At 43.6% G+C, this 12,587-nt stretch overlaps 1 protein-coding gene across 1 annotated transcript; it reads right to left on the bottom strand.

Moving 5' to 3' along the window:
• Positions 1-11,805: 11,805 nt before the first annotated feature.
• Positions 11,806-12,379, bottom strand: LOC125538132 (non-specific lipid-transfer protein 2-like). Its single transcript, XM_048701433.1, has one exon. It carries the CDS (start codon positions 12,270-12,272, stop codon positions 11,982-11,984), a length of 291 nt encoding a protein of 96 aa, XP_048557390.1. The 5' UTR covers positions 12,273-12,379; the 3' UTR covers positions 11,806-11,981.
• Positions 12,380-12,587: the final 208 nt, after the last annotated feature.

Raw genomic sequence — 12,587 nt, 5'->3', positions numbered from 1 at the left:
GGATTTTAACGAAGCTATGTGGCAAAATGAACATTTCTCTCGACATAAGTGATCTCCTAGACTCATGGCTGATTTTCGTGAAGTCCTGTCGGAGTGCAATTTATTTGATTTGGGTTTTCATGGTGCTCCGTGGACATATAATAATATGCAGGAAGGCAACAAGAATGTTAAGGTACGTCTTGACCGGGCAGTGGCATGTCCTCTTTGGTCTTCTATTTTCCCTCAATGTAAGGTCTCCCATATTATTAGCTCCAGATCTGATCATTGCCCCATTTTAATTGAGTTGATGGGTAATGCTCGGGAGGGGAGGTTTGCTAGAGAGTTGAAATATGAATCTTACTGGGAGAGGGAAGGTCGTGTTTTGGATGAACAGATTAAGGATTGTTGGAATAGAGGATCAAATATTAAGGATCTTAAAGATGTTGCCAATAATTTAGAAAAATTAATGAAATCTCTTCATGGTTGGAGTAGGGTGCATATTGGGTATCTACTTAAGAAACTTGAATGGGCTCGTAAGAGACTTGGCATTTTGTTAAATAGAACTGATCATTCTGCTGTGTTGGAAAGAAAGAATATTCTAGGGGAGATGGATGAACTTCTTATCAGGGAAGAAATATTGTGGAAGCAGAGATCTCGTCTGGACAAGATTAAAGGGGGAGATCGTAATACAAAATATTTTCAACGAAAAGCTTCCTGGAGAGCAAAAAAAAAATTCTATTTCGGCTCTGAGGAAGGATGATGGTTGTCTCACGGAAAATTTGGAGGAAATGAAAGGTATCACAAACTCGTTTTTTAAACAACTTTATTCTTGTGATGCTTCGGTCGATCCATCCCACATTATTTCATTAGTCAAGCCCCGTGTGACCGATGACATGAATTATGATTTATGCAAACCTTTTACTAAAAAAGAAATAAGTGATGCCCTTTTTCAAATGGGACTGTTAAAAGCGCCAGGGCCAGATGGCTTTCCTGCAAGGTTTTTTCAGCGGAATTGGGGGCTAATCAAAGATGATATTGTCAAGGCTGTGCAACAATTTTTTAATTCTGGAATTATGCCTGATGGTATTAATAATACTACTATTGTTCTCATCCCGAAGATCAAGAATCCTCGAACAATCAAAGATTTCAGGCCGATCAGTTTGTGCAATGTTATCTACAAGATTATCTCCAAGTGTCTTGTTAACAGGTTGCGCCCGCTCCTCGATGGTATGATTTCCCCTACCCAAAGTGCGTTTATTCCGGGAAGGTTAATTTCTGATAATGCTCTTATAGCCTTTGAATGTATGCATTCGTTAAGTACGCTTAAGGATTTAAGAGGGGAATATTGTGCTTATAAGTTGGACCTAGCCAAAGCCTATGACCGTGTGGACTGGCAATTTTTGCAAAGTATGATGGGGGCGTTGGGATTTGCGCCGCAATGGATTAATTGGGTTATGACATGTGTTACTTCGGTGAAATTTGCGGTGTGCTTTAATGGTCAACTGCTGCAGTCATTCTCACCTTCTCAGGGGCTCAGGCAGGAAGATCCTTTATCTCCCTATTTGTTCTTATTTGTGGCAGAGGCGCTTTCTTTGTTTCTCAATGACGCATGTGCCAGGGGAGTTCTTCAGGAATTCAAATTGACTAGACGAGCGCCTGGTATTTCTCACTTGCTTTTTGCAGATGATAGTCTGCTATTTTTCAAGGGTTCTTTTGATCAAGCTTTAGCAATTAAAAATATTCTGACGGTGTATGAGAAAGGAACTGGACAGATGTTAAGCCCTGATAAATGTTCCATAATGTTTGGGAAAAAATGTAGCCTGGAGAAACAAGTGACTATCATGGTTATCTTAAAAATTACTGTGGAGGGGCTCGAGGATAAATATCATGGATTACCAGTACCAGAGGGTAGAATGAAGGCCGGTATGTTTCAGTATACTAAAGATAAGTTTTTGAAAAGGCTTTCTGACTGGATTGAAAAATATGCGTCTTGTGGAGTCAAGGAAGATTTAATCAAAACAATAATTCAGGCTCTTCCTGTGTACGCTATGGAGATATTCAAATTTCCAGTTTCCCTATGTGAGGAGTTATCCCATATTATAAGGAACTTTTGGTGGGGAGACGAAGAAGAAAGAAGAAAAACTCATTGGTTGGCGTGGGACAAACTAACAAGACCTAAAGGTAAGGGGGGAATGGGGTTCCGTGATCTCAGGCTTTTTAATCAAGCTCTTCTGGCTAAACAGGCATGGCGGTTATTGGTTTACCCGGATTCGCTATGTGCGAAATTGATGAAGGCAAAGTATTACCCCCAGGGACATATTCTTGATACGGTGTTTCCGCATGCTAGTTCTGTGACTTGGCAAGGTATTTCACATGGTCTGGAACTTCTTAAGAAGGGGGTCATTTGGCGGGTATGTGATGAATCTAGTATTAATATATGGAGGGATAATTGGATACCTAAGAGGCATGGTCTAAAAATCTCAGCTAGAAGGCATAATACCAGGTTAAAATTGGTTTCTGACTTATTCATGAGCGGGCGTAAGTGTTGGGATGAAAATTTGATCAAGTATCTATTCTATCCACATGATGCGGAGGAAATTCTTAGGATTCGTATTCAGGCTTCTAGGGATGGGGACTTTGTTGCATGGCACCATGAGAAGAATGGTATATTTTCTGTTAAAAGTGCGTACAATTTTGCGCTTAATTTGAAGGATAGCCAGGATCATAGTGGCCAATCTAGTGGCGAACCAGAGGGGGTAAGAGGGATTTGGGACATAATATGGAAGGCTAATATACCTCAGAAAATCAAGATTTTTGCGTGGCGAGCTGCTACCAATAGCTTGGCGGTCCAAATGAATAGAGTTAAGCACCATCAGACTGATTCAGGGATGTGTTCTATTTGTGGGGTTGAAGATGAAGACATCTTTCATGCTCTGGTGAGTTGTTCTAAAGCTCGTGCTCTTCGAATGGCAGTAAGAGAGCGGTGGAATATTCCGGATGAAGAGTTCTTCAAGTTCACGGACCAGATTGGTTATTGATTTTACTGACGCAACTGGGTTTGCGGCAGAGGGAGCAAATCATGTTTCTTTTCTGGCGAGCATGGCATTTGAGAAACGATTTAATTTTTAGGAATGGGAAAGAATCCATTAATGCCTCTGCACATTTTGTGGATAATTTTTGGACCACCTTCACGTCTAGTCATGACACCGCTAAATTGGACGTTACTAACAAAGGCAAGGAGAAGGTGAGTGGAGTGGTAGAGGATTATGCACCGTTAAAAGATCATGTGGTCTGGACTCCTCCCTCTAATGATCATATCAAAATCAATGTTGACGCCAGTTTTGTGGAGAGTACTAATGCAGCCAGTGTGGGGGTCGTAGCTCGTAATTCTTCTGGAGATATTATTGTTTCTTCATGGGACTTTATTGATCGGTGTTTCAGTGTGAATGAAGCTGAGCTCCGTGCCTGCCTCGCAGGACTTTATATAGGTATCACTCTTCCCCAACCTATTATTTTAGAGACTGATTGTGCTTTCGTACATTCGTTTCTTGCAAATGAGAAGATTGACAGGTCCCCCCTGGCTGATCTGATGGATGAGGCTCTGAGTATATCTAGGATGATCCATAATTTTCATATTGTAAAGATAAGTCGGACGGCCAATGGGGTGGCACATGAGATTGCAAAGTTTAGCTTTAGTTCTATGTCTGATGGGTTTCTTTTTAATTCTGTTCCACCATGCGTGGTGTATGCTGTAACGAATGATTGTAAAAACCTTTCGTTGGCTTAATTAATAAATGAGGTGTTAAAAATAACAGATTTAAAAGAAGAAGAAAAAAATAAACAAAGAGAGCCGAAGCAGCCAACGACTTGAAATAGATAAGCAGCAACACGATCCACCATTCTTCACAACACACGGACTACGATAGAAGTATTACGAAAGCAGCTCCTCTAAAAAAAAACGATGCACAAACGTCGCTAGATCCAACCACTGAGGGTCAGATCTTGAGGTCTAACCCCAAAGAGCACCTTCCAAGCATATTTCAAAACAATGCCTTCAACAACGACACAGTATAAACACTGTCATTGCCAGGTGTAGCAATCAAATTAAGGTCAGATGTATAGCTTTTAGCCTGGAGCTTGAGACTTGGTGTTCGTAGAGCACCACCAAGACGAAGTAAGCATATGTGTCACCACCCCCGGCCTTGAAGAAGACAAGTTGCATGCATGGAGGAGCACACACACCATGGTCACGATAAATTGAGACCGACCAGTTCATGGCATACATGCCCGGAGGCGGCCGCTGGCATGCATATTCCTGTCATGGATATCACCATGCACCCAAATCCATGCTTGCGAGCACTGAACTATCGCGGAACATTAAGAGTCAAACATCATCCGCAGCATCAACTCACGCGCGGATGCTCCAGAGCACTATGCCTGAGATCGACGGTGACAATGTCGTTGTGACACGACATAAACTTTCTGGCTATAGCAGGTCTCGTAGCCGCACCACCCTCGCCCCATAGCTTCACCACTTTATGTCCCGCCATTGCTGCTCCATTGCCGCTGCCACTACCGACTAGGCCGCCAACCAGCCCCCGAGGCTCCACTAACGGCCAACGGCTACATCCGGGCATCGGTGGCCAACCACGACAACCGCTGTTGCTCAAGTAGAAAAACTCCTAGAGTTTCTACGGTTACCGCCCCGATATCCAAGCTCCATCGCTACTCCGTGACGAACCCTAGCCATTGCCCCGCCGCCTCCTGTCTTCTCCCCACCACACTACAGTAGGAGGATGTCAACGTCGGCGGTGGGGCTGCCTTCTCACGCGGCAACTTCTCTTGCACGGGGAGCGCTCCATGATCTTCAAAACATTTGATTAGATATGAAAACATACCTTTGCCCATTTTCCGTGACTCGTGTATTAACTCCGCATACAAATCCCCTTTTGTTTATGGTATATATAATAGTGCATTTAAAGTTGGAGATGGTCGAACCACACGCTTTTGGAAGGATACTTGGCTAGTGGATGCGCCTTATAGTATTTATCTCTTTACAATATTGTGCAACACAATGATGGTTTTGTGAGCACAATATTCGGGACTTCCCCCCTTAAATATCCAGACCAGGAGACATCTAATCGAGGATAAATGGCCCGACTAAACCCTAACCGACGAGTCATACTTTTCATTGGAGGTTGACATCGTCTAGAACATACCCAATTAAATCTATGTATATGGACTTAATTAATTCAGGCTGATTTTTCATTCAAAGCATATCTAGAAACTAAAGTGCCACTAAAGATTAAAATATTCATGTAGCTTATGCATAGTGAGTTATTCTCGCTATGAACAACTAGACAAAGTGAAGGGACAAGTTAGTTAACAATGTTATTTCTGCGATTAAGAGGAACAATGCATTATTTGTTTATCTCCTACCCGTTTGCGATTTTAACACGACACACAATTCATGTAGCATTTAACATGTCTCCATCTACTAGTATTTCAAATATGTTTGGCAACTGGTTGGGTGGGGTTGATCCTAATGTTAAGATATTTATCCGTGTGGAGGTTTGTGCCTTGCCCTGGGCCTGATGGAATTGTCAAAATGGTTGTGTTTTTTAATAAAGTAAAAATACAAAAAAAATTGCAGATTATCTTCCGAGCCATAGGATGGATCCATACATGGTACTTACTACACCATGCAGGAGCGTGGGAGCTTATGGTATCTGGATGCGATCATCAGAAGATGGTAGCACGGAATACATACAACCAGTTTGAACAACGGTTCAGTAGTCGGCTATGTGTGCGCATATTTACCGATTTTCTCGAGCCATGGCTTGTTTCTGTGTTTTATCTTTTCTTCGGTACTGGATCTTGTTACTCAACAACAACAACAACAACAAAGCCTTTAGTCCCAAACAAGTTGGGGTAGGCTAGAGGTGAAACCCATAAGATCTTGCAACCAACTTATGACTCTGGCACATGAATAGCAAGCTTCCACGCACCCCTGTCCATAGCTAGCTCTTTGGTGATACTCCAATCCTTCAGGTCTCTTTTAACGGACTCCTCCCATGTCAAATTCGGTCTACCCCGCCCTCTCTTGACATTCTCCGCACGCTTTAGTCGTCCACTATGCACCGGAGCTTCTGGAAGCCTGCACTGAATATGCCCAAACCATCTCAGACGATGTTGGACAAGCTTCTCTTCAATTGGTGCTACCCCAACTTTATCTCGTATATCATCATTCCGGACTCGATCCTTCCTCGTGTGGCCACACATCCATCTCAACATACGCATCTCCGCCACACCTAACTGTTGAATATGTCACCTTTTAGTCGGCCAACACTCAGCGCCATACAACATTGCGGGTCGAACCGCCGTCCTGTAGAACTTGCCTTTTAGCTTTTGTGGCACTCTCTTGTCACAGAGAATGCCAGAAGCTTGGCGCCACTTCATCCATCCGGCTTTGATTCGATGGTTCACATCATCATCAATACCCCCATCCTCCTGCAGCATTGACCCCAAATATCGAAAGGTGTCCTTCTGAGGTACCATCTGGCCATCAAGGCTAACCTCCTCCTCACACCTAATAGTACTGAAAATCTTGTTACTCAAACTTCCATAAATATATGGTTGTGGGCATAGCAATGATGCATACACCAGGGCTATCCTCATTTTCTAAATAAAGAAATAGAGAAACCGTACTCACACAAAAAAAACAAGAAAGAGAAGTGTTTCAACAAGCAAAGATCAAACTCTAGCAGACTCACCATAAAGGCAGACCCAAAACTGGCTTTAGTGCAGGGACAACCCTACAAAAAAAAAGGATTACACAGCCAGAAGCAAACTCCTACTCTTGGCCATGTTTATCCTCTATTATTAGTGTTCTTTGATCCCAGAATCGAAGATCAGGCATGTTGCCATAATCCGCTGAAGTATCCTTTGATCTCAAGAGATGAAAAACAAGATTGCGATTCCATAGCAGATTCCTCTATTATCACACACGTGCATTCTCAAAATTATTATGCTATGCATGAACGCGCTTCGGCTTGTTGTTGTAACCCTCTATTTTATAGGAACCTGCTACGGAAAGCAACTCAACTAGCTGTATACGTCGACACCTGCCATTTGCAGTACAGTATATTGCTAAGTTTAAGAGTAGTATAGAGAAACTGTACCCATAGTTTATCCTTTCTCACCAACAAAATAAACGTGTTCACGGGTTATAGAAAGGAAATTAAAAGGTTGGCGAATCAAGTGCTCCGTTCGATTAAGCATCAACCTGTCGGTGGTTAGTAATGTCACTCCCTCAGCTCCTTTTATTTAGCTACACGAACGTGCATCACATTCAGGACACCTAAGCCAAGCAATATTCTCTCAACCAATATTCTCACATTCATCATATTCAGGACATCTAACCCAACGCAATGCATGGAACCGCCTCGTCTACGCGAAATAGAAATGCTTTGACACAGCTGCACGGACGGATGCCGAAATCCACAAGATGCCATGGCAACAATCATACTATCTGCTGTTTCAAAAAGGAAATTTGTGAGCGTGCGAGTGTGGCTTGCAGGCTCTGGCAAGGATCCGTAGCTTGGTTCCTAAGAAATGAATCCTCCCGCATTCCTACAATTTTGATTCGAACCAAAGAAGCCATAAATTCGCAGGGGGGACGCAAGTGCGGGGGCACTCACCTGCCAAGCCCTGCGGCCCGCTCGATTTGCCTCGCGATACATGAAGTAGCTGAATCGGCATGGTAAAAAAGAAAATCCGTCAAAAAGTTTTAAGTTTCAATGATGCGGCTTACGGTTTTTTCATCTAAAAATGCCTAATTTCAACAAGTTTCAGAGATATAAATTTAAGCAATTATTTTTGCCGGTTGTAGACACAAAATAATTAATTTTTATCGGTCGCTCGTACTAAGTTTTAACATCGAAATTTAACATATTTTTTTAAAAGTCGCTAAAATATATCTAAAATGGATCTTATTTCAAAGCGCTGCTCACGAGAAATACGAATATGAAAACAAAACTTAATTTGAAATTATTGTTTAAAAGATATAGAACTTTAAAAATCGGAAGCCAAAATAAAAAGACAGCACCGGGGACCTGAGTGCCCCCCTTGCGTGCTATAAATCCTCGTCCCAAAAGAAGCTCTAACTCACACAGCTGACCCTTCCATTTACAACATTGAGTTATGCTAGCCCAAAGACAAGCATATCAAAATTAATTTGAGCCCCGCTTCGCTACATCCCCCCCTCCCTCCCTCCCTCCACCCCACTAAACTTATAAAGGGTACTATGCACCTTTGGCAAATCATACCCACTTTAGTACGTATCGGGCTGGCCCGTCAGTCCACATACTCCGTCGATGTTCGGCTCCATACCAGCCGCTACCTCAAACAAAAAACATCGCACACGACCCCCGCCCCCGCCCCCGATCCATAACCCTAATTATCTGTCGCCGCTGTCGTGACTCTCGCGGGCAGCCATTTCCAGTCACACGATGCCTTCAAGGCCTGCCTCGTCACACACTGCGCCGTGGTCGCCGCCCTCCTCGGTGCCCCTGGTGGTAGGTGCCATTGAGCACTTCCGCCTCTCCCACGCTGTCAACCAAGTCGAGGACGACGTTAACACCCGGCCTGTGTTGAATCGACAACAGGTTTGCGGATTTGCACTTTATTTCATCACCTTTGTAATTCCGTACACAAATGGAGTAAAAAAAATCAGGCCTTACCTGAACAATTTGACCGTGGCTTTGTGAACATCTTAATGATTCCGAATAAATTCGTACGAACCACCATGTTATCATGTACTTTGTTGTCGCACATGGCTTTTTTTTTGTTCACCACACATTATCGTCTTGCAATTGAACTGATTATGTCTATGATGATGTTGTGCAGTGTTCGTTAATTGGGCACATCATTTGAAGGTGTATCGATGGAGCATGAAACCGGATATGCCGGCGATGATTCAGGTAGCGAAAATGGATCCCCATCATCAAGTGTGAACTTACCTCCCGAGGACAATTATATCAGTGAGAATGAATCATACAGTGGTAATGTAAGTGACGTGTACGTTGACATAAAATGCTATGGGAAACAACGGCATTGGCACTTATATGTCTTTCTTTAAATCTGTACAGGTGCATGTCGATGATGACAATGAGCACAATGATCTAGATGAATCTTGTCCAGAAAGCGCATGACAAGTACGTTGAAAAATATGTAGGGCAAGAAATGATATAACAACAACATTAGCACTTACATGTCTTACATTTCTGTATAGGTAGATGTCGAGGGTGACAATGAGCAGAATGATGTCGATGATGACAATGGGGAGAATGACGTCGGTGAATCATATGCTGAAAGCGAGAGCCAAGTACGTTGAATAATATGTAGGGCAAGGAAGGATACAAGAATTGAGTGACTTACATGGTTCTTTGTCTAATTTTGCTAGGGGGTGTCGGTAGTCCTAGCAGGCACGATGACCATGACAATGATGTTGAATTTGAACTGGACATTGGATATGATGAATAGTCTCTGGATAGGCATTGGAAGGTAATGGCGGACGTTCAGCTCACAAGGGGAGGCGTACGTATTCTACAACAAGTAGGCGAAGGAACATGGGTTCAGCATTAGGAGGGACTTGCTGAAATGAGGAAAAGGTCCTACCGAAAGTATCCAATTGAGGAGGTATCTTTGTTACAGGGCTGGAAAACAGCAGAGCAAGTTTTGTACCATGGAAGGACGGATCTGAAGGCGTAGACTGGAGACTCGGTTCCACTGCGAAGCCCATTTAATGGTGAAGTTTGATAAAACTCGTGTAGTTGGTATCTTGGCAGTTTCGTCGATGATCACAACCATGTTCTTGCTAGACGACTGGAGTCCGTTTCTTCTGTCTCATAAACAGATCAAGGAATTCTAGAGAGCAAAGATCTAGCTATGGGAACAGCTGGGACCAGAAAACACCTAATTGCAGACAAAGTCATCAGCAGGTATGGCTCGTATGCTAAGGAAGAGTTTGAGAGGAAGGACCAGTATAATCTATCCTTCAGGGAGAAGATGAAGGGTGATGCTGTCACTGCCATTGTAATCATGATAAGGATCCAATTTTTTTCTTTGAATAAACTATTAGTGCTGAAAGAAGGCTCAAAACATGTTTTGGTGTGATTCGTTGTCACGTCGGGACTATCTGGACTACGGTGATGTGACCATCTTTGATGGTATGTGAAAGATGAATAGGTATAGAATGCCATACATCCCTTTCATTAGTCTGAACAACCACCCTTGCACTACGGTATTCGGCTGTGCTATCGTGTCAGATGAGACAGAAGGTATGTATGTTTGGCTGCTTGAGGCATTCATCAGAGCTATGTGTCAGCAGAAGACGAAGTCCATAATTACCGATGGAGATGAAGCGATGATAAGGGCCATTGAGAAGGTCCTTCCTGGCATGTGGCGCCGTCTTTGTGCATGGCATATTGAAAAGAATATGCAGGGTCAACTTACCATAAGTCGTTGAAGTAGCCCATATCACTTTTGTATTGTGCCACTACACCCACCGTCTTTGTGGAGAGATAGTTGACAGAGAAAACCCAATAATGCATGGTTTAGGAGAATGTATAGGAAGAAGAGACTTTGGTCCACCTCATATCTGCCTGGTGGTTTATTTCTTGGTATGTTGAGTAACCAGAGGAGTGAGAGTCTGAACTCATGCTTTCACCTTCATCTCGACTTCGGTATGACCATTCTTGACATGATTGTGCACTACGAGAACTGCATCGTTCGCCTTCATGAAAACGAGGCGAACGACGATTGCACGGCCTCACATTCTGTACCAGTGGCAGTTACTAATTGTAAGGAGATTGAGTTGGCCGCTGTCCGTGCATTCACTCCGACGAACTTTTATATTTTGCAGCAAGATCTGAGGAAGATTGTAGAATTTGAGGTCCTTGAAAGATTGGTAGGAACGGACTTTCACAGATTTATTGCGGCATGGAGGAATAACAAGGAACACATATTCACTGTGGACTATACGCCTGGTAACTCTGAAGAAACGGTAAAGTGTAATTGTCAAAAGTATGAAATGGGAAGGTCTCCCTTGTAAACATATTCTCCATGTTTTGAAGCAACTTAACTTATCGGACATACCTAAGTGTTGTGTCTTTCGAAGTTTCTTCAAAGTTGCTAGAGATGGATTACCCGTAAAACGCATGAGCTATCTATTTGGCTGAGATTGGTCAGAGAGGCTGGGGAGAGAGCTAGGTACTATGAGTTGAGGCTGTTGAGCATCTTAGGTGCAGTATTTTGATTGTTGTTTGATTTTGTTCTGCTAGCATTTTGATTGTTGTTTGATTTTGCATGCTAGCATTTTTATTGTTGATTTGATTTTGTTCTGCTACCAATTTTGCTGCATTGGCAGTAAGAACACCTTCGCTAAAATGGAAGAGAATATGAAAGTTGTCCAAGTTGTTGCTACGATAAACACAACAAAAGTTACATAATAATCGCGAAGCAACCTGCGGTTGGATGGTTAGAGGGACAGTGGTATCCCTAGTCCACCAGGGTTTAAGTCCTGGTGCTCGCATTATTTCTAAATTTATTTCAGGATTTCCGGCGATACGTTTTTAGTGGGAGGAGACGTACCCCTCGACGACAAGGCGTCTATGGTGACTTCGTAAAATCTCAAGATGATATGCCGGCTTAGTCTCTTAAAGATGCTCATAAAGGTAGGATGTGCATGTATGCGTTTATAAGGGTGAGTGTATGTGCGTATATATGAGCGCTTGCGTCTGTACTGCGTTAAAAAAAGTAACATAATAATCCGCACACATCATTATTACTGCATTTATTCAGAATTTCAGATACAGATACATGGGGGATTCGGGGTAGCCACATACGGCAACCAAAAAAAACACTTACACATCAACACATGCAGCCTGCAGCGAGATGCCACTGGCTGGGCTCTCGTTCTCGTCTCGATCATAGACGTCGATTTAGCAGGATGGCACGGGCACCTTGCAGGTGGCCAGGACCTTCTTGCCGTTGGGGGAGTTGACGTACTGCTTCAGGTTGGGGTCACGCGCATACTGGCACATGCACGGCCTCTGCGCCTTCATCCTGCTGCAGCACACTGCCGTCGGCGCCGCGTTCCCAACGATCGCGCCCGCACACGGGCTCAGCTGCAGCGCGTTACACGTCGCCGCGTCCACGCCAGCCGGCGCCATCATCAGCACCACCGCCGAGAAGGCCAGGAGCGCCACCACCAGCTGCCCCATGTACTTCATGGCGTCTCTGAAACTCTGACGAAGAAATGTAGATCGACTGGTAGTGAGTAGTGAGCTAGTGGCTTGTGCAAAGATGGCTTTGGATGGTGTGAGTGTCTGGGGGTGAGATCAGTGGTATTTATAGGCTTTCGAATTTCGATCAAGAGAGTTCAGGCACGGGCCAAATGGCCACGGCTACTGCAGTACAAGTGTGCAACGATGTGCCTTTTCCTCAGCGGCACATCACATTGCGTTCATGGAAGACATGATGACGATGAAGCAGAAATTAATGGTCCACGCACTACGAAAAAAGGAGATCTGAAAGTGCATAGGATT

Source organism: Triticum urartu, chromosome 1 (assembly GCF_003073215.2).
Source record: "Triticum urartu cultivar G1812 chromosome 1, Tu2.1, whole genome shotgun sequence".
In the NCBI taxonomy this organism is placed as follows: Eukaryota; Viridiplantae; Streptophyta; class Magnoliopsida; order Poales; family Poaceae; genus Triticum; species Triticum urartu.
This window is presented reverse-complemented; position numbering and strand designations above follow the sequence as displayed.

Coding starts and splice junctions, on each gene's coding strand:
- LOC125538132 (XM_048701433.1), bottom strand. CDS start 12,272: ATGAAGTACATGGGGCAGCTGGTGGTGGCGCTCCTGGCCTTCTCGGCG.